The sequence below is a fragment of the Colletotrichum paranaense genome (assembly GCF_030867605.1).
Source record: "Colletotrichum paranaense strain IMI 384185 chromosome Unknown Scaffold_9.1, whole genome shotgun sequence".
Classification (NCBI taxonomy): Eukaryota; Fungi; Ascomycota; class Sordariomycetes; order Glomerellales; family Glomerellaceae; genus Colletotrichum; species Colletotrichum paranaense.
This window is the reverse complement of record NW_026848967.1, coordinates 683,376-704,529: the sequence shown is the minus strand read 5'-3', so window position 1 is coordinate 704,529 and position 21,154 is coordinate 683,376. Positions and strand designations below refer to the sequence as shown.

General features: G+C 54.0%; 8 protein-coding genes across 8 annotated transcripts; 1 reads left to right on the top strand and 7 right to left on the bottom strand.

The window, feature by feature from the left end:
- Positions 1-6,420: 6,420 nt before the first annotated feature.
- CPAR01_10984 (uncharacterized protein) lies at positions 6,421-7,388 on the bottom strand (the record flags this gene model as incomplete). The annotated part of the gene is made up of 2 exons (XM_060495243.1): positions 6,421-6,430; positions 7,234-7,388. The coding sequence occupies 2 exons, from the start codon at positions 7,386-7,388 to the stop codon at positions 6,421-6,423; spliced, it is 165 nt and encodes a 54-aa protein (XP_060345591.1).
- Positions 7,389-8,211: 823 nt separating this feature from the next.
- On the top strand, positions 8,212-9,636 carry CPAR01_10983 (uncharacterized protein; the record flags this gene model as incomplete). The annotated part of the gene is made up of 1 exon (XM_060495242.1): positions 8,212-9,636. The coding sequence occupies one exon, from the start codon at positions 8,212-8,214 to the stop codon at positions 9,634-9,636; it is 1,425 nt and encodes a 474-aa protein (XP_060345590.1).
- Positions 9,637-11,281: 1,645 nt separating this feature from the next.
- On the bottom strand, positions 11,282-13,659 carry CPAR01_10982 (Spc97/Spc98 family protein; the record flags this gene model as incomplete). The annotated part of the gene is made up of 2 exons (XM_060495241.1): positions 11,282-12,982; positions 13,033-13,659. 2 exons carry the CDS (start codon positions 13,657-13,659, stop codon positions 11,282-11,284), a joined length of 2,328 nt encoding a protein of 775 aa, XP_060345589.1.
- A 1,040-nt stretch (positions 13,660-14,699) lies between these two features.
- CPAR01_10981 (uncharacterized protein) lies at positions 14,700-16,355 on the bottom strand (the record flags this gene model as incomplete). The annotated part of the gene is made up of 2 exons (XM_060495240.1): positions 14,700-16,280; positions 16,338-16,355. 2 exons carry the CDS (start codon positions 16,353-16,355, stop codon positions 14,700-14,702), a joined length of 1,599 nt encoding a protein of 532 aa, XP_060345588.1.
- Positions 16,356-16,778: 423 nt separating this feature from the next.
- CPAR01_10980 (uncharacterized protein) lies at positions 16,779-17,564 on the bottom strand (the record flags this gene model as incomplete). Its single annotated transcript, XM_060495239.1, has 3 exons — positions 16,779-16,948; positions 17,327-17,440; positions 17,489-17,564. 3 exons carry the CDS (start codon positions 17,562-17,564, stop codon positions 16,779-16,781), a joined length of 360 nt encoding a protein of 119 aa, XP_060345587.1.
- A 339-nt stretch (positions 17,565-17,903) lies between these two features.
- On the bottom strand, positions 17,904-18,233 carry CPAR01_10979 (uncharacterized protein; the record flags this gene model as incomplete). Its single annotated transcript, XM_060495238.1, has 1 exon — positions 17,904-18,233. One exon carries the CDS (start codon positions 18,231-18,233, stop codon positions 17,904-17,906), a length of 330 nt encoding a protein of 109 aa, XP_060345586.1.
- Positions 18,234-18,329: 96 nt separating this feature from the next.
- On the bottom strand, positions 18,330-18,974 carry CPAR01_10978 (uncharacterized protein; the record flags this gene model as incomplete). The annotated part of the gene is made up of 1 exon (XM_060495237.1): positions 18,330-18,974. The coding sequence occupies one exon, from the start codon at positions 18,972-18,974 to the stop codon at positions 18,330-18,332; it is 645 nt and encodes a 214-aa protein (XP_060345585.1).
- Positions 18,975-19,938: 964 nt separating this feature from the next.
- CPAR01_10977 (uncharacterized protein) lies at positions 19,939-20,634 on the bottom strand (the record flags this gene model as incomplete). Its single annotated transcript, XM_060495236.1, has 1 exon — positions 19,939-20,634. One exon carries the CDS (start codon positions 20,632-20,634, stop codon positions 19,939-19,941), a length of 696 nt encoding a protein of 231 aa, XP_060345584.1.
- Positions 20,635-21,154: the final 520 nt, after the last annotated feature.

Below are 21,154 nucleotides of genomic sequence, written 5' to 3'. Positions count from 1 at the left end.
TAACTGCTCAAAGAGCCCTTCAAGATCAAATAGCACAGGTCACGAAGAAACATCTAAGACTTAGGACAGAATTTCTACCGAGATGCGCTATCAAGAAAGGAATAGTTGTTACAAACGAGATCTTGTTTATATACTGAGTGAAGTAAATACCTTTGTATACTGCCTAGGCCAGCTAATATTGACAACAAACTTCACAAACCCATAGAAGAGTTCTGTCTGACGATTACAAGGTCATGCTCTATTCAAAACATACTTTGACACTGGAGCAGACACACAGGGAGCAAGGCTAGGAAGGACCTCCCCTGGTAACGAAGCCATCAACCTAGAACCAAACCAAGATCAGCACAAAACTCCCTTGCCGTTCCTTAATAAACACAACAGCAAACAACGCATCCCGCTTATTCATCGAACGAGTCCTAAATCTAGAGGCTTGAACATCCAACATAACTCATCTCACAATCACCACTAGCTCACGGAAGAAGGCGCTTCTCCATCAACCATCAATCACCTCCCTCCAGATTCACAAGCCCCTCCCCTCTCTACCTTCAGGCGCAAAGAGCCGCAGATAAAAGGGATGCTCAAGGCACTCGCCCTCCTTCCCAGGGTATCGGAGTCACTAGAACCAATCACCAACCACCAACACCATACCTAAGGTAGACTGGAAGAATCCCCTAGAGTGGTGAGATGGTGGCCTGTCAAACACGTCCAGTTGCGCATCCTCTTCCCCCTCCTACTACCTAGCCTTTCATCCAGACCAACTCCGTTCCCCCCTCCCCCACCATCATCCCATTCTGCCCCCCCCCCCCCCAAATCACCCCCAATCCTCATCCCGCACTAAGGAAACGCCCAATGACGGTGGCAGCGCATCTCACCCGTCTCTCCAACCGGCTGGACATGCGGGATTTCCGTCAACTCGTCGTTGGCTTTTTCTAGTATACCGGTAGCCGAGGGAAAAGTTTGGAAAAGGGAGGGAGGGCTCGGCTAGGTCCGGTTCGGCTCTAGACTTGTCACTAAGGCCGGAGCTTTTTCGCAGAGAAGGTTGGATGATGGGATGATGTGCTGATGATGGCAAAAGAAAAGAATTCTCTCATTTTTGGATGATTGGCTTCTGCAAGGATAAATGAAAATGTGTTTCCCACCTCGTCCGTCTAAGCCCGGAGTAGGAGACCTACATGGATGCTGGAAGATAAGTTTGGGGAGAGAAGGCTCGTCTTCTCCATACATGTACCATAATTAGCCGGGCCGAGTCTCCTGATTCGAGGTACTTGACTCTGAAATCAATCATATTCCAGCTCCCAGCTCCTCCCCAACATGCCATTCTGTGTAAGAATATAATTTCGAGTAAAGCTTGACAGACGGAAACACCCCTTCTCAACTCCTTAGTTCCCGAAGAAAAGGTCCACCTACCCCGGACCCGATCATCGCCCCAGAACAAGACACATGCAGCTTTCGATATGGTGTGATGCAGCATCTGCACCAGGCAAAGCTCCGTTGCCGGCGCGGCTCTCGCCTAGCATCCCACTGCACTGGGATGATGATCGGCAGCTTCCATAGGCCGAGCGTGTCAAGAGAGACGAGCCGCCGGCCGGTCGCTGCGGTGTCAAAACCCCCTCCACTGCCGGTAACGGGGTCGGGGTTGCACGACGCTCGCCGTGCAGCGAGTGCGGGGAAAGAAGGCTTTCTCTCCACCACGTGTGTGGACGCCGCAAGATGGCGGGAAATGGATCACATGAGCCCGTCGAGAGCCCAATCACTATACGGGGGAATTTATCGATCCCTCAGTGGCTGGTCACAATGCTGCCTATGGAAACCCAATGCTCGATTCCGTCTCTCATAGGGCCAATATCCAGGGCTGCCGTAGTCGCAATGGTCCAGAGACAGGAAGGCACCAAGGGAATAGCGAGGCCTAGAACATCGTCTGAAAACACAGACCGTTGCATCCGGATCAGCAAGACTAGGGCCGGGACAAATCAGTCAACGCCGTTTTGGGATGTGGTTGTGCCGACGTGGTACTCAACGCGGATAGACTTTCTATTCGCGCTTCTAGGTCTTCCTAACACAGGGAATAGCGCGGTATACACCCGTACAGCAAATGAAACATCGTTGAAGCCCGACCCAAAAATTGATGTGACAAGCAAGGTTTGGGGAGGCTAGGAATAAGTCGAGATTCGCCTGTTGCAGTTGTCTAATTTCTAGACTGTGGTATATCGATGAGAACTTTCTTTCCGGGGGGATCAGACACGCATTTGCCGTCGCTAGACAGCGTATATCCCAGCCTGGAGAGTGGCAACACCAGCAATACCGCGAGATATCTTGCCTTTGATCTGGCATGATCGACATTGGCAATAAGCGCTGCAATGGCAGCTCATAGGCGCGCGTGCGGATAAATGAGTGTCTTTAAGCTCAAAGATATGTCTGGTCGAGGACTGACTTTCCTCATACACGGGGTAGGTGAGAAGAGTGCGTACATCGCCGCATGGCGATATACGCATGTCCATCCCATGCCCAACTATCCGTCAAGACTTCAGTGAGACCACGCAGTCAACGTACCATTACGGCGACAGAACATTGACGATCGTTGGCAAACACCGCCAAGGCGGGCGACTGAGGAGAATTCGAGTTGCTGCTGCTGTAGTACGTAGTTCCAGGAGACAAATGGCGCTTGCAAGGCACCATTGCGTCAATGGCAAAAAGAAGCCACCATACAGCCGTAGATGCTGGATGACAACCCCGACTTCGGTCCTTTGCATATCGGATGCAGGTTGCCCTCCTTAGGCTCAACGGGTGATGAGGTCACCCAATCCGTTCCATACTCACACTACGACATGCTGTATGTATCCTGCTGGAGTGTATCTTCTAGACCCGAGAGTCAGGACCGAAAAGCGGCACGTAGGCGCACATCCGTACCGTAGCGAGGGAGTCATCCAGTACTCTGTAGATGCTGAGAGCCAGTCCAACAGAGTCAATCGAGACGCTGAACGCCAATGATGATCCATCCTCACGTCAAGGAGATGTTCCGTATAATCTGCCATTCCTGGTAAGGTCTGCCGACGGCCAAGCGCCGGATAGTGGCCCGAGAGGAACGCCGATCAAGGAACGCGTACAAGAAAGTTAGAAGAAGTGTCGCTCCCGCACTGATCGGCAGTAACTACTGATTGATAGTTACCCAAAGGTTGATACCGCCCATGACACGTTTAGAAGTCATATGCAGACACTGATAGAATCCTTGCAATCTGGCTTTAAGGGTATGAGGCGCCGCATGATCTGGGCCGCAGGATGAGGTCGATTAAGCACGAGAATTATGTGGTAGACCAATAGTCCCCATGGCGTCGGATTCGATACCATCTGTTCGCCTGTCCTATGAACGAGATGGAACCTGGATGCCTGATTGTTCGCCCTGCACCGTAGCACGGTGAAGTGCGCGTTGGGCCGACAATAGACCCTGAAAACACAGCAGCAGTTGATAGGAGCGGGGCTTTGCGCCGTCCTACGGAGTAGAGTATGTCGAAGAGACCTGACAGAGAAGACCCAGAGCAGCAATGAGATAGCACGTGTTGGGTACTCAAGATCTGTCGTGAGCAGGGCCGATTCTCGGGAGTGGTGAAGCAGTAGATCCAGCGAATCATCGTCTGACACACGGCGGTGGTCCGAAGCCAAGATGACAGCAACCCGCATAAGCGAAGGAACAAATGAATTTGGCAGAAACGGTCTCTGCGCAGACGCAGGTTCGGTCATTCTGCTGCAAGTTCGTAAGACAAGCGTGTCTCAAACGCCTGCAGATGGGGTTGCAGGAGCTGGATACTCTGCATTCTGCTTTGGGATAATTGACTTCGTCATACTGAGCTGTCAAGCCGCGCAATGAATCGAGGATTATGGGATTTCCATCGCAAGGCCGTGAGTACTGATAACTGCAACCGTATAGCCTCAAGGCCGCCTTGTAGCCTTTGCAAATCGATGCAAACCAGCGCCAGTGCTGCCATTGGTCTCTAGATAAGATGCATGCCGAGTAAATAGGGATTCGAATGTTTTTGTGCCCCAGGCAAAGATGCAAACTAGGCAGTATGCACAATTCTACCAGGTACCAGATACCAAGAATGCCTGCCGAGTCGGAACTGCAGGAACTTGAGCCTGGTATCCAGAAGACAGCGAAGCGAGAGAGGGCTCTGGGGCTTTGATCGTGACCGCCTACTCCAATGAATCAAGCGCGGCATGCAGCCTCGACTCTGGCCAAATCGTGGGGCTAACTCGGCCGTTGGGCATCAGCGAGGACGCTCGAAACATGAAGAGGCGGTGGATGATTCGTCACGATGTTGTTATTGGAGCATCGAACAGGGCTTTTGAGATGGAGTGCGGTTCTCAACGCCGCGGCCGCTGTAGGCGAAAGGGCAGTCGGTGTCGAAGGTGACCGTTTCGCAATCCTGAAGTGTTACGCAAGAGCCATCGGCGTGTCTTCATTGCACGATGCAGGCAGCTCTAGAACCCCCCAAAGATCCCACCGCCATCGTCGTCCCAGGCCAGCTGAGGACGAGGTTGCGGTGTGTGTGAAGCGGCAGCATCGTGGGGAAAGACGGCGTAACGATGGCGGCTGGTTGTGGCTGACGATGGAGGAGCTAAATTAAGCGCAAGAGACCAGGCGGCCAACAAAGCTGGTGGGGTTCATCCAAGACGGTCCCTGACTCTCTGGGACTGCGGCGTGCCTCGTGCTCCGTATCGAAATGGAGACGACGCAGAACTAAAGTCGGATAGATTGACTTTTGTCAGACGCCATGGCAGCAGCCACAGTCTATCCGTACACTACATACAAACTCAGGTCTCCAAGGGCGGGCCAGTCTGAGGGCTGTGTGCGCGCAGTAAGCGTTGCCTGTGAACCGTGGGGTACAGAGCAGGGTCTGGTGTTGCGCACGATGTGTCATCCGTTCCCTCTGTGATCAGCATGTTGGATACCTGAGCTGGGCTGGACTGGCTGACGCGGGTTACGGCTATGCAGTGCAGTGGCTATCGACGGGAATTTCTAGAAGGCCTTTAGTCTACACGTGTTGATGGAGTCGTATGGGGCGCTTGAGGGTGGCATCGCGGATGTGACGACGGGAGGCCGTCGCGGATTGGGCGGCGGGGCAGAGGGGCAAGTCGAACGTTGCGCCGCGATGAATTCATTGCGTGAGACGGAGTATTGCGTAGTAAGACGAAGTCAAAGCCGACGGTCGTAGGTGGCACGTCACCTAGTAACTATCTGGAGATCCAGTGAGTGGTGCGGCGTGGAGTTTGGTGTATTACACAGAGATAACGGGGTTGCCAGCGAATGAGAAGAATATGACGGAGAGAAGGGTGGCAGGTGAGGGAAAAGAGGACGTTCTAGATGCAGGTCGAAGTCTCGTCGGGAAGTTGGCAGGGGATCATTTCCAAGCTGGAGGGACAAGAGATCCAGGGAGGCAAGGAGGGGGTAAGCTGCGCTGCCCTGGCTGCGAGTCGACAAGTCTAGACGGTGACCAAGAAAACGGGAAGCGATCCGGGAAGGGCGACGAGTGCCGATCGTTGAAGCAACGGATCAATCAGATGGGCAGAAAAGGAAAAGCCAGCAGGAGGAAATTCTCCCTGGTGGACGGACGATCCTCGCAAGATGATTTGGTCATTTTGCATTCTTTTTGGGCGAGTAACCTCTTCTTTCGTATTCTTCCTGTTGTATGTATTAATTAGGTCATCAGGTATCATGGTTTCCCATTAGCCGCGCGAGGAAGCACAACGATGACTGGAAATGGCAATGACACGGGCGTCAGGATTATTCGGATAGGTCCCTCCCTACTGATGACACGACACGTTCATTCAGGCTTTAGTCGCCGCCCAAGCCACAGCAGGCGGCCCACGAGGTATTGGGTCATTGACCGCTGAGAAAAGAGACCAGCTCCGTGAGAGCCAGGCCAAGCAGGCACGCAGGCAGGAGTGAATCTTCTCGGTCGCTGCTGGGATATCCAGTGGCCTGGAGACCATCCGATAGACCGCCTTGACTTTGGGACCCAAGCCAGCCTGTGTGCGGCGTGCCTGTTTCCAGCCGTGAGTTTCGATAGCGATGACTGTGACTTTCACTCAGCCACGAGAGGCGCCAGCTGGTTTAAGAACAAGTGACTGTATTCGTAGTAGTGAACATGGGGGGACGTGGGTTGTACGTGGCGGTCGTCGGGCTCGAATCGTTAGCTTACAAACAGAGTTTTGGGGGGCTTTCCGATCAAAATTGATGGGCAAGCCGCAAACCGAATGTTCCCGACCTGCCTTGTGGCCTGCCTGCGTCTCCAGCGGGAACGATGCCAGGAATAAGCTCCAAAGCAGGTCTCCATTCCGACCGTCCCAGCGGGACACTCCCCAAGACTCCCTCGGTCTCTCTATCCTTGCAGTGAAGAATCTGGGTGCGACTGTGGGCTCCGACCCTTACTGCGTACTGCGTAGAAGTTAGCGGGCAGACAGACAGGGTCAAGGTCTCTAGGAAACATGCCACCGGAAGCTAAAACCGCGAGACCTGTCGTGCCACCCTGGCTCCCTTTCGAGCAATGCTGCGAGACGTATTCGCTGTCGGGCGTCTTTGAAATCTTCAGTGTTGGAGTCGCAAAAATGGTGACAGCGAGAAATTTGCAAATGCGACACGGCGCCTTATTCGTGGGACATTGTTGCTCCCCTAAAAGTTCCTTCGGCCAGGCCAGAATCAAAAGGCAAGAGGTCACAAGCAATTCGTACCGTATAGGGCAGGGAACATCCCACGGCGGGCCACCGTTCCTGCTTTCCCCGTTTCTTGCCCAAGGTATGCGTACCTTCCATCTTCCATACCTTACCTTACGGACACCTTATTACTTGGGAAGGAGGACTGAGAAGGCCGAGAGACCGCTGGCTCCTTCCCGGTGATTCTTTTCCCTCGCTCGGCCGGGTGACTTGTCTGCATTGCAAAGCCAAGCCGAGCGAGACTTCCTCCCGTCTTTTCCCCCCACACATGCAGTGCCTTCGTGTCTCGTTGTCGCCAAAAATGGGGAGGGAATAAGGAAATAGCAAGATAACATGGTACATGACAGAGTACGGGTCTGTGTACTTGTCGCCATGTCACTACTTTACTGTTCCGAGTCCTCCTTCACGCCAACTCGCTCAAGGATGAGGCACAGAATGACTTGTCGATGACTTGTAACTCATCGTCGCCTTCGTTCACGCATCCACATTCCCCAAGAGGCAGACCGTCCGTCCATTTGGGCGACTCACGCCTCTGGCGGTGGCCTGGCCTCTCGCCAGCCATACGGAAAACCCTGTCGCTCCTCCTCCCTCTCCAACCCATCCATCCCGTCTTGTCCAATCTTTTGGGGTTCTGAGGGAGAAGACCATACAGCAAGCAGCTGGTAGTGGGCACCGTAAGGCATCTTGGGTCAAGCAGGGGGGATGGCAAGTACTTCTGAGTTGTACCCAAGGGAAGGTAGCAGTGCAGGGCCGGTTGTTCCAATTCCAGTCGTGTGGTGTCGTACCGCCTGGGGTCCTTCTGTAGGTACTCTGTATACCTCACTACGTACCTCAGGTACCGAAGTATCCTGAGCTGGACGACTTTCCCCGTCTCTGCCGTCGCTGCCTCTGCCATCTCCGATCCCCGTCCTACGTCTTCCCTGCCCGTCCGCGCCAGAGCTGCCCACCCTCCGTTAAGAAGCAAACCACCTCCCACCCGTCGCGCCCCGACCCCCAGCATCACGTATTACTCTTTCCGTCCTTGCACTTTTTTTATTGCTCTCATCGAACTGCCCTCCTGCCTGATGGCTATATTCTTGCACTTGTATCATATCCACGAACTCTTGATCATACTCACTTTATAATCACTCTCACATCTCAACTCCTTTCCATCCCCAACCGCCTCGGAATCATACACCCCCTGCTTTATCCAACCGGCCCCATCGCCTCAGGTCCTCATCGGAAACCAACACCCTGGCTTCACGTCAAACACACGTTATTGCCCAATCCTTCACCAACCTGCACAATACTTCACGCCCTCTTCCCCCAATCTCTGGAGCCCAATCTGCCAGCTCACTTGCTCAGAGGCCTTGTTCCATTTGGATTATATGAAGCCTTGCTCCCTCCCCTAGCAATCCTGGCATACAGACACAGCTCTCCTACATTGTATAACTTCAACAACACTCCTCTCTCAACCTCGAATCTCCCCTCCGGCTCAACCAGCACAACACACAATTACATATCGCCATGTCACATTCATATCGGAAAAACAGCTCCAAGAGCTCGACAAGTAGCCGAGACTTCCGCAGGAGTAGCGAATCTTGCGACTCATACGAGACGTATGAATCACAGAGCACAACACCCACTTCTTACTATGCGAGCACCGAAGCGTCATCAGTCAAAGAAGCTAGAACCGTCTCTAACAAGATCCCGCCTGTCTACGAGGAAGACATATCCCCTTCTACTAGTAACTGTTTGAGATCTTCCGTCGACACTTTCGACTCAAGTTTGGCTTCGGACGACGAAGATGAGCTTGAGCTTCAACGGGAAGCCGAACTAGACAACTTCGACAAGCACCGCGACATCCCGCCTTTGCCTACCTACTACCGTGATATCATCGACACTGATGTACGGCCATCCACACCCCAGGACTTTGGCAAACTGTTCCCATCCATGAACAGGTTATCTATCTGCCACGACGAATTTACCCCGGACGGCAACATGAATCTCAGAGTAGACACCGTCGCCCCCGGTCGACGCCCCTTCAACATTCAGCTCTTCCACCTGCGCATGTACGACCTCAGCAAGCGTGAGTTCTCGCTTCGACGTTACTGCCGCGAATCCGGCCGCGAAGTCTGCAACTCTAAACGTAAGTACGTTGAGGAAACCAACCAAGAGCGACCAACACTCCAGCGATCCGTCTCAAGCGCCATCAAGACCCTCTCCATGAGGAGACCTCCTCTGTCGCGCACCAACTCGGGCGGCTCAATCTTCAGAGGCAAGGGCAAGGACGGAGCTTCGCAGCGCCCACAGTCCAGCTCTTCGTCTATGCGCACTTTTGGCGACGACGCGGCAAGTTTCAAGCGTTCAGCCTCATTTGAAGCGAAATCCAAAGCTCGACCGGTTCCCAGCAACACCATGAAGCTCGAGTTCTCCAATTATGCGCGCGTCGACGTGTCACGCCGCGGCGGTGCCAACAACAAGCGCTACGAGTTTGACTGGTGGGGTCACAAGTACCAGTGGAAGCGTGTCACTGACAAGAACCTCGGTGTCGTCTCTTTCCACCTCGTCAAGGACGGCAACAACGACGCCCGGGATGCCGTTGCGCACATTGTCCCCGAGACACGTTCGCCCAACCAAGTTATTGAGGATGAAAGTGCCGGTGGCTGGGTGCCCCCTTGCCACATGTGGATCAGCGATCGCAGCGTCCTTGACGCCGTCACCGACGTCGCCGATGTGATTATCGCCACAGGCCTCATGGCCCTTGTCGACGACTGCATCAAGACCCGCTGGCAAACGAAGAAGTTTACCCGCATCCCGGTGCCCATGACCTCCCGGTCTGTCGACGTAGAGCATGTAGGCCCCAAGGCCTTTATGCAACACCTTTTCCAGCGCCGCCCCTCTGATCAAGCTTCAAGTCCATTGCGACAACGCCCGATTTCGACTTATTGAGATGAATGCAGGAGGCGTCATTTTCTGATCAACTCTTTTTTTTCTTTCATCATTGGAAACCAAAACTTATCACTTTGTTACGGATTTCTCATCTCTTGCGGGGGACAACAAAGAACCAAAAACAAGCACATTTTCGGATGGAAGATCCAAATCGACTTGAGATCGACTTACACAGACTCCAAGAAGGGAGCAAAACACAAACAGCGGATCATGCGCAGCACATACAGAACAGAACAGGAAACAACACACAATGACAGCAATGTGGATATGATGGGCAGGACACGGTACCATGGGGACAATTCCTCCCGCTCACAGCATGGAGTGGAATGGCGTTTTGGACTTCCCCTTTTTTTCTTTTTCTTTTTTTCTTCTTCTTCTCTTTGGAGTGTGTGCATCAATCTCTCTGTATGTAATTTCTTACTTTTTTCCTTCCATGGAAGATGCATCAAACAGGCGCTGGACTGGAAACCCCCCCCCCCCCAAGAGCTGGGATGGAATGGATGAATTGGATGAATTGCGAAAGCAAGCAAGCAAGCCCTGTACGAATCGAAACGACTACCTTCGAAACCTCTTCCTTTCTGGATTAGGTATTTCGTAAATATGAATGAAGGCACAAAGATGCATTATTGCCTCGATTCTGATTTGCTCAAACTACCTCATTGTGCATGACTGAAGAGAATGTTCCATGGTCATGTTGGTGTCAACGCCCACTGCTAGTGCTCGATGCTCTGAAGAAAAAAAATTGAGATAAGGAAGAACACACACTCGCACAAGCTCGATTACACGACGGACAAGAATACTGAAGCTTTTCCGCCGCGAGTGAACGGGTTACCTATCGTCAATGTCACACCACACAACTCCACTCCCCATCGTGAGATTTCGGTACGACGCCAAGCCCAGCCGAGAACGTCCCCCCCCCCCCCCCCCCCCCCCCCCCCCCCCCCCCCCCCCCCCCCCCCCCCCCCCACCCCCCCCCCCCCCCCCCCCCCCCCCCCCCCCCCCCCACCCGGAATCACCCCCCCCCCCCCCCCAGCAACCCCCCCCCCCCCCCCCCCACAAACGACACCGACCTGGCGACACCAGCTCCGCTCTGGCGTGACCCATGACGTTCCCCCGGTCCGTCCCGCCGGTAACAAAATGCCAAACTTCACTATGCCGTTTACACCACTTCGCTGGGTCCCGGCTGGCCGAAAATCACCCCACCACCGCTGCACAAAACACGTTCTCTGCCTTTCCCACCTTGACAGCGGAAGGTGGAAGAAAGGAAGGCGTACGGAGTGTCGTGGAAGAGCTTCCTCGCTTGTCTAATCCAGCAGAGGAAGTGACATCTCACCACCACCACCACCATCGTAATTTTGCAGACGGTCACCCGGAGTGCCATGAACGGTCTTTGTGTTCCCCGGTTTTCTGGGGCGATTTCAAGATTCGGATTTATGACGGAATGTGTCCCTTTCCATCGTCGTACTATCTTTCTCCGCTCTGTTCCGTGGTCTTTATCGGAATCGGGGGTGTTTCGAGGAACCCTCTCCCCAGCATCTGCCCTTTGCGGGGGTGGCAACAGGCTTTGTCCATTCCACATGTGTCGTGTGTATAGGTGCGCGTGTTGCAAATGCTCACTCTTTCCGCCAATGTCCATCCGCCGCGTTCAGTACTCACTAAACACGAAGCCGAAATCATCCTTCCTCTCCCCAAACCACCCCGCCAAATCAAGCTTCATCAGCAACCTCTCCACGCCACCGACCCTCCGCGGCACATACTCCCCTTCCTCTCTAAGAACCCCTTCCTCGCCGCCCTCCTCCTCGTCCGCAAACGCCGCCGGATCCGCCTCCAGGCTCCGCAACGCAGCAATCACGTCCCGGATCCCGTCCTTGACATGCTTCTCCACGTCGCGGATCGCGGCGCGGACCTCTTTTTCCTCAATCTCGAGGTCCACAAAAGCGTCGACGACGCCCGCGTCCGCTTCGAGGTCCATCGAGGTCCAGACGGCGTGGAGACGCTGCGTCAGTGCGACGAGGTGATCCGTGTGCGTGAGGAGGCTGTACAGCGGGTCCGTGTAGGTGGGAAAGGTAAGGAGGAGGCGGGTGGAGAGGGCGCGGAGGTAGGCCCTGTGGGCCGTGGCGAGACTCTGGGGGTCGTGAGTTGTGGTCGTGGTTGGTTCTGCTCGCTTGAATGACTTTGTTGTTGGCGTGCTCTGAGCTAGCCATATGTCGTCGTCGTCCTCATCTTCTGCCTCGACTACTGTCGAAGGTTTAGATGCTGCCTTGGTTGATACACCCTGAGGCCCCGTTTCAGTGCCGTCCGTCTCTGCCTTGGGAGTCAGCCAGTCGTGAAAGCCGTCCCATAGGCCAGCCACTACTTCCGTCTGTAAGTATGCCTCCGTCTCGGAGAGAAAGAATATAGCAGAGCTGCATGTCACCCAGGCGCTGCGCAAGGCATTGGACCGCTGCGTATAGCGCTGACGCAGCAGTATCACCTTAGAGCGCCCCGCTCGAGTGCTTCCGGCGGGTGGTCCTGGGGGTGCCGGATGATGCCGGCGTAGGGATGTGATCTTCCACAGCTCAGTGAGACGAATATGTGCGCGGCGAATAGAGAGAAGGTATGAGTTGATGGTGGAATAGATCTGTAAGTCGGAAGGGGTAAGGAACATGTCCATGGGCGAGGGAATCTGCATTGTCAAGACGACAGGGACTGATAAAAGGAGGTTGCGGAAAGGGGTCGTGGCCAGAGTTTTCGTCGCGGGCCGTGATACGCTTGCTTCGAGCTTGAGAGGCACTGCCGGCTTGGACTTTGTGAGAGTCAACCGCAGAAGCTCCCTCGCAATCTCCAACCCCTCGTCTTCGTCCGCGTGCTGTCCCTGCATCAAGCCCATGGCCGCCCATGTCTTGGCCAGCACGGCGGCGACCTCGCCCTCCTTGACGGCAAAGGTGCCGAGGCCTTCTCGCTTCTCATACGCGAGATTGTCGGATCTCTTCCACCTGCTCCGGAGCTTCTCGTCAGCCTGCTGCGTCAGAGCCATGGCAAATTCGCCGCGGCCAAGAAGGAAGAACTCTCGCAAAACCTGCAGTGCCTCAACAACTTTGGCGAGAGGCAGGAGCTTGAGCAAGATCGTCCGTGAGAGTGTGAGGCGGATCGAGGTAATGGCGCGCGAGAAGCTCGCCGTGTGGAGAGGGTAGGTTAAAGCGGATAGCTCTTTTAGTTGCGAAGACAGGTGATCGAGGCCTTGTAAGCCAGATTCAACACTGCCCTTGACACGGACGTGGTTGAGCGACCTGCCGATGAAGAGCATTGACGATGCCGTTGGTAGGGTTACAAAGTTGGGTAGAAAAGCCGGCACCGAGATGTATTCCTGTCGCGGTCAGTCATGAACCTCACAGTGACCCATTGCCGATGACATACCTGGTCACCTCCCTCCGACTTTTGCACAAAAAAGTCCTCCCCTCCAAAGGTCGGCAATCGTCCGTAGAGGATCCAAGCAGAAACCTGCTTCAGCCAGGCCGTCTCTGCCACGGATACGAGGCTCATAGCCGTCCTCTCAATATCGACATAGCCGCTCTGCAGCTCACTCCTCAGCCTGTCAATCAGCTGTGCCCCGCGACACGTTTGCCCTTGCTGCTTCTTTAGCATAAACTGCACGATCTCCCACAACCATTCCATGCGTCTCGTCCACTCAGAAAACTCCCCCACAACGGCGGTCAATGGCACAATGTTGTAGGCGCCGACAAGACTCGAGTCCTTGCGCAGTATCGTCTCCTCGACATCGAGGACCTTGCGCTGGAAAGCGGCTAGGTGGACGGACTGTATCGCGGTGGCGGTGGCGCGGCATATCGTAGATGGGTGCTCGGCGGCGATGGGGGCGGTGTAGCTCTGCAGTTTGACATGGAGGTCGCTCAGGTGGGCGGCGGTGGCTAGGAGTTCGCGCTCCGGTGGTGAGATTGCCGTTGATAGCGCATTGGGATCTGTGTTGTCGGTTCGGAGGAGAGGGGAGGGGTGCCCAGAGAGGGCGAGGAGGACTTCGTGGAGCATGCCGGCTGTTTGCTTCTAGTGAGGGGAGAGAATCGAGGTGTTAGTCGGGGATTAGGTTACAGACAGGGATTCGATCATGGGTTCAAAGAAGGGGACGGAGGAGGAGGAGGAGGATGTGGCACATTTCGCGTGGTTGCGGCGGCTTCTTGGACCTTGACTTTTCGCCAAAGTCACGGAGAAGCAAGATGAAAGCGCCTAATAGCTCGAACCGACACATTTACTCGTTTCTCGGTGAGTGGAGGTTGGCAATACGGCGGAGAGGAAAACCGCCGGGTGGATGTCGTCCAGGATTTGGCGGGATGGCGGGGCAGGTTGGCGGGAGGAAGCAAAAGACGGGGAGAGTTGGGCTGCGTTGCAACAACAGGTGACGGATGGTTGGCAAATGGATAAATTACCTGATGTGTTTGGGCTGCATAGAACTAAGGCATCATGGCACGAACCCAAAAGGATATCCAATCTCTCTGTCTTTCTCTCGAACGGGAACAGGAGAGCGCGAGCCACAACAGAACAGCACCGATGTCAAGAAGGCTCCATGCTGAGGGCCTGATCCCTTCCAATATCACAGTAGTCGCATTGATGGAAGTGGGCGCCAGGAGGAAAGCGCGATCTGACGCGACCGGACGGGCTAAAGTGGCTACACTGAGACAATCAGACCCGGCAAGGCGTTTGCGGATCCACGTGACCATTTGTCTAAGATTAGGTAATCGCCGACGGCTTCCGGCACACCGGCACCTGGATGTGTACTCCGTCTTACCCGTCCAAGGCTTGTCCCGAACGAACACTCTTCACCTACAATATGAATTCTCTAGCCTTACAAATGCGGCCAGCGGACTCTAAGGGGTAGTGGCTTATGGTTTCTTTGATTGGGCTACCTAGGTTTCGTTTACTCGTATTGTATACGCACTGCCTGGACAAAACTGCATAGTGGCCCCCACCATCCATCCCTCTTCGTTCCAAGTCTTTCACACTGAACTCAGTACCTCTTAAACGTCCAAGGGTCCCATCTATTTCACTCAGAACAATTATCCTCCAATACACACTTACGGCCTCTTGCCAGCTGGCTGCTTGCCATTGCCCTCATACGCCGTGTACATACTGGCCGTATCGCTCTGGTCGTCTTTGCGAGTTTTCTGGTCTTCCAGATAACCCACTGCTCCGCCATCGCCGCCTCCGACGATGATCTGTCCACCACCCTTTACCTTACCGACGACCATACCCTTTGCTACGCTCTTCAAGATTGCTCTGCGGGATACACCAGTCACATCAATGTACACCAACCCGACGTTCTTGAAGCCGCCGCCAATGTTCCTGGATACTTGGCCAGCTTCAGCACCCCAACGGTGCTCCACCATCTGTGACACGCTGGAAGAGGTGCCAGTCAACAGATTACGTCCTGCTTGATCGATGCCGTCCGCAACAGTGTTGAACGCCATCAAGCTCCTGTTCAGCAGGCCAGGCTTGTAACCCTCAATTGGGTTGCCATCCTTATCGTATCCTCTTCCACTGCCATCCTTCTTTCTAGCCAGGGTGGCGCCCAGGTTTTGGGCAACTTTGCCCACCGCTCCAACCGTGGTCGCCGACAGACCAGCCGCCTTGGTGGAAAACTGGTTGATGCGTCGTACACGGTCGTGCGCGGCAGGAGTGAACGTCACGGGTTCGGTCGTCGCCTTTGTCTTCTTTGTAAAGTTGTCGGCCGAGGACTGCAAACCCTTTGTGATCAAGTCCGACGATGTCACAATGAGTCGAGACGCTTTTGAAGCATTCGACACCAAGAACGACTTCTTGTACGATGGGTGCATAATCATCTCGCGGTACTCCTGCGACACGGGCTGAACGGTAATGGCTTGGCTGTTGTCGGCAGGGAGTGTAATCTCCACCGGATCTAGCATGCCATGTGAGTCAAGCTCGGCCGAGGTGCCGCCAAACTTACCTTTTGTTCCAGGCTTGACGCCCAGCTCCTCTACAACTTGGTAGTTCTCAGTCAGCTCCCCAATGACGCTTCCGTCTTCTTCGTCAATCAGGACAATCCGGCCGCCATTGTGCTGGGAGCTGTGGGCTCCCGGGGCATAGCCCTGTCCGGGCTGGTAGTCGGCCGGGTTGTAGGCGGGGAGGCCATCGGCGGCGGCAGCTCTGGACTTGGCAGAGGGACGATCGGTAACGGGGTCATCATAGGGGTATGCGGAGGCTGCGGCGGCGGCTTTGGCCGATTTGGATGAGGTCTTTGGCGGCGGGGCTCGCTCGAGGAATGCAGTGCATTGCGCAAGGATCGTTTCGAAGGTGTCGACGTCCTCCTGCAGTCCTTTCCGGCTCCCAGTGTCTGGGAACTCGATACGTGTGAAAGCGCCACTGTCTGGGCCCAGATCCCATCTTGGAATCAGGTAGCTAGTTGGCGGCTGGTGGTAGATCTGTGTTGTCGCAGGAAGAGGAAGATCGAGCTCGGGAGGTAGATGGAGGTGCAGGTAGAAGTCCTCGGCGGGGGAGTCTGCGTCGGTGAAGGGCGAAGAAGTCGGTACCATCAACAGCGACAAGGTCTGGGGCCCGGCGGGTGTGAGCGACTCCTCCTTGCCATTGGAGATGTGAAAGGCTTGGACGCCATTGATGGCGTACAGAAGCTTGGGGTCCTGGTCTCAAGGTCAGTGAGGGCGGTCGCAATATTGTCTCCGTCTTGGAGGGCATACGTTGTGTCCCGAAGCCATGATGAAGATGGGTGCGCAAAACAGGCGCAGAAAGTTGAGGTCTTGGTTACGTCAGGTCGGGCCTCGTACAAGATGGTTGCTCTTGGGTGGTGGTGTCTGGAGATGCGACTGGCGCGTAAATGTCGTGGAGAACTTTGGTGAGAGACCGCGGGGTCCAGAAAGTCTAAGGGGCTCGGTTTGCAAGTGGGAGAGAGCGTCTGCTCGGGAAGTTGTTGAAGCGAGTTGCGGTCCGGAGGATAAAAGGTCTGGTTGGTACACTAGGTGGACGCCAGCGATCAGACAAAGTGACGACTGTGTAGGGGAACTGCAATAGCTATTCGCCAGCAGGAAACCTCTGAGCAGGAATCGCAAGGAACGGTAAAGGTGAGTGGCACTTCGGATGGCGCTCTGAGACTTTGTGACGACGAGCCGGGTTCTGTCTATTCAAGGACCAGGGGTGTAGTGAGGGCGAGTATGGTTGGATTGTGGGTGCGTCGAAACAGCTTGCATGGCGCTTAAAGCAGCTGTTGGTGGTGGTGCGCCGTGCTTTAGCTTGGTGATGGCGCTGGTGCGTGCCCGAGAGGCCTCTGGGCGGCGAGCGACGTCATTGGCCACTGTTGACTTTCAAGGTGTTCCCAGTCCTTGCACCCAACGACACCTTGTTTGATGGGAGACTCGACGACAAGTGACGGACCCCTTTTTCGCCCCCCATCCACTCTCTCTTCAGTGGATTCGTCACTTGAAGTTTGATTGTTCAGTAAGAGGGGTTGAAGTGTCGATTGCTTGCACAGCCACCTTGGATGCTGCAAAAGAGGCGGGCATGGCGGGGTTCCAGGTGCTTGGAGGAGGAGGTGCAAGACTTGGCAGAGGGAACCAGCGACTTGGGAAGCTCTGACCACCTTTTGATGCTCCTTCCAGCGGCTGTCACACGCACTGACACACCCCCATGTGCTTTCTGGCGCGCCCCACCCGCTCATGGTTGATTGTACTGCAATGACGAATAGTCAAAGAGAAGTAACCCATGGTGAAGGAGACAGTGGCGGCATCAACACCTTCGACACAGGTCCAGCAGTATGCGTCACCTGATTGGCCAAGACTTCCAGAGCCTCAAATTCTTGTCAGCTGTGTTGAACAGAGAGACTCCAGAACTTGACCTACCCGCAGAGCATGTGACCCGAACCACCAGCCCCAGCTACGAAGAACAGCTTCACCCAACCTGAACTGAGCCATACTGGAAAACAGACACGAGCTGTGAGGGACAGAACCTGCAGAAGGCGTTAGCTGCGTATTCAGGTAACCAAGAGCAAAGGTAAGGAAGCCATACCACTGTCTTGGTGTGCCAGCTTGCAGGTAACTATCCTCAGACTTGGACTCCAAGAGCACGGATGAAGAGACGGCTTCTCGTCCCGAAGTCCAGTCTGGCTAGGGGTATTCGACGATGGTACTGATGTTGGCAGGCTTTCTGGAGACAGTCCGGGAGGGACCGACACCACGACAGCCAGTAAGGATAGCCATCCTACAACATCGCATAGATGACAAGTCTTCGTGGCCAGACTCTTGACAAGGAAGTTATTGAGATGAAGTGATCAGTCGGTCATCTGGTGGAAGACAGGCTCGTGAGTCGAAGCCATGACGAATAGCTTTGGCAATGACCTTGGACAAGCCGAATAGAGTACATGACTTCGTCACGACACATGTGCCGATGACGTGAGAAAAGCCAGTGCAGATGCCTCGATAGAAGGCACCATGTCGTGAGGTGCTGCGATAGAAAGCGTCGTGATGGGAGACGGCAATGACGGTAGATGTTGTGAGAGAAAGGCGTTGCAATGGAAGATCCATGATGGGAGATGCTGCTGGGCGAGATGCCGTGATGGAGGCGTTTCGATAAGAGACAGCCATGACGAAGAATGCTTCTTTAAGAGACGGCGTGATAGGGGGTCCAGGCTGAGAGATGATGATGTACAAGATGCCGGGAAGACGCTGTGATGGGAAACCTCATGATAGGGGATAGCCATGGCAGAGAGTCTCTTGGTCAGGACGTCGTCGTAGAAGATGCCGTGATGGAGGAGACACAGTAAGAGATCCATGATGGAAGAGGCTGTCATACAGGTTGCCAATGTGGAGGATGTCGTGAAGCAAGATGCCATGAAGCAAGATGCCATGAAGCAAGATGTCGTGAAGCAAGATACCGTGATGTAAGATGTCGTAAGAGAATTCGTCGTCCAAAAAGCTCCCGTGAGAGCACATAATTTTTGAGGTCCCCCGCTGGAGCCCAAGGACCGGGGCGTCGGAGATTGTCAAAAGAAGACACCGTCGGGTGAGACACCCTCTGTGAACCACGATGGGCTCATCAGGGCAACGTCCACCTGCACCGCCCTGAGCGGCACAAGGCTTCGGAAAGCCCGTCATTCCTCTCCAGATTACCAGAGCGATCTCCTTGATGATCTCCGTTGCGGCCTTCTCCATACCGCTCAGGAAGACCTTCAGAAACGCGACCATGACCGGACGAGCCCATGTGTAGGCTGTGGTGTTTGAGAATTTTGTCCAGCCACGTCGGAGAGATCGTCGATAGTGGATTCCGAGGAAACAGAGGGCGACCACGACCAGTGTCGCGAGGATGAAGGCGGAAAGGAGGTCCATGTTGTAAGTATAAGTATAAGTGTGTATCGCTATGCGGCTCGCTTTGATTATTCGATGGTGAATGATAGGCGGCCTCCTGGGAGAAGAAAAGAAGAAGAAGAGGAGGAGAAGAGATGGGGGGAGATGATGGGTCTATATACCAGTCCAAGAACTTCATGGAACAGAGTCGAGCCTTCCGACTTTGAAATTTAGGAATACCCTTACTTGCTTCCGATATTTTGAATTGACGCGGTTGGGCTAGTGTTACTACCCAGTCCTACTATTTCGATGCGGAAGTTGCAGATGTCTGGAGGTTTGAGGCAGTCATTGAGCATATCATCCCTTCCGCAATTTCTTCTTGACATGTCTGATGAAAGCATATATTCGGCAAGCACCAACTGAGACTAATGTATTCTTGCTCACTATCTGCATGTTCCTACGGAATAAATGCAAGCGTAACATGGAAGCTGCCCAAACATTCGGCTATGATCAGTTAGAGATGACTGCTCCTTCCATGGTGCGCAGACATCTGCGACAACTGCGATACACATCATGATGACTCCTCTTTCCCAGTTCCCCGTGTCCGACACGGTTCAGCCGGCATTGCTGCTGAGCCTGATCATTGTGAAAGAAAGGTATATAGTACCTTCCCTCTCGTCGACCCGGGCAACAGCAACCCTATCTCCATCTAGGCAGTGACGTCTCGGCCATAGGTATTACTAGAAGCAGGGCCTGACGGCGACGCTTCATCATCATGGTTTTGCTTGGTCTTGTCGCTACTTCGACCCGCATTGAATCTTCGCTGCCGTTTTACCTTCCCTAGGATTCGTGATTGCAAATCAATCACAGGTTACAATAGGATCGACTACTCCGTTTTCTTCCTCAATTTCTTTTCTTGTAATGTTGGTTGTATGGGCCCTTTCCAACCCCTTTCATCTTTCGCACAATGTTCCTTCACCCGAGGTCTCATATTGCTCTCATACCTTCACAGCTCCTCTTCAATTCGAAGGCGATAGAACAAGGCTAGTGCCTGGTTGATGCTCTCCAGCATGATCAGCAGAAGTATCGATTCCCAAGCATTATCGTAGTAAGACTGTCCGCTGAAGAACATCGGAACGACCGACAAGCCCCATATGAGATAGTGCTCCGTGGCGGCTTCCGAGTCTTCAATGCCGCTCTCTTCTCGAGCTCGTCTCGTAGCGGCTACACCAGCTCGAACGTCATGTATGACATAGTGTATAAGGAATCCAAAAATTTTCCACCCATCATACTCTCCAAAAATACCTCCACAACACCCCTTGCCGTGTCTGCGCAGGACCAGCCTATAGTTAGGTTCTTGACCAGGCGTTGTGCCGTTCAGAAGATCCAAGCCGTGAATAGTTCCGTTATTGCCAGCCTGCTGCGTGCCGAAATCTTCAATGCTGCCGACGTCGTAGACCTTGGTGTATTTGGACCAGATGAACCCGTAAGGGTCGTGGCCGAGTGTGCGCCACGGCTGCTCCTCGGCGTCGAATCGAAGCACGAGGAGCACGAGGAAATAGTCCATGATGCCGAGGATAACCATTCCGTATAATTCGCAAACGATGCGCATGCATTGGTTGAGGAAGTAGTAGTCTGATATTTTGCCGTCGTATGCATCGATGGCACTCTCTATTGCGTCGAAAACGTTGTATATGTACATGTTGTATGCGAGTTGACTGCAATTTGCGAGTAAAAGAGTGAGGAGGCGATATGTTCGAGGATTGGTATGTCTTTGGAAGATAAGGTGATGGAAAGATGGGGCGACGAGGATAAGATGAACGAGTAGAAGCAGGGTGATGAGACGGTGGGTTGGATCTTTTATAGCCGACAAAGCCGGAGAAAGACTACAACTGCTCAATAAGGTAGACTTACAAGAACAAATGGACTTGACACATTCTGGCTGCTTGACGCCTGAATATGGGTCTCATGAACATTATCTCCGAAAAGATTTGGGCACCCGTTTGGCCGGATTTCGTCGTTGTCATCGAACCTTGGTAACTACAGTTTCTTGTCATCAACGGTCACATAATCACCCCCGAAGGGCCCATCCATTGAGAAAACCATCTCGGTGAGGATGTTCAAACCATCGGTCACCAAGTATCTGAGCAATCACTCCTATTCCACGAGATATGGCACGGCATAGAAATGTGCGTCCCGGTGCCTAGGCGTGTGGGCTGAAG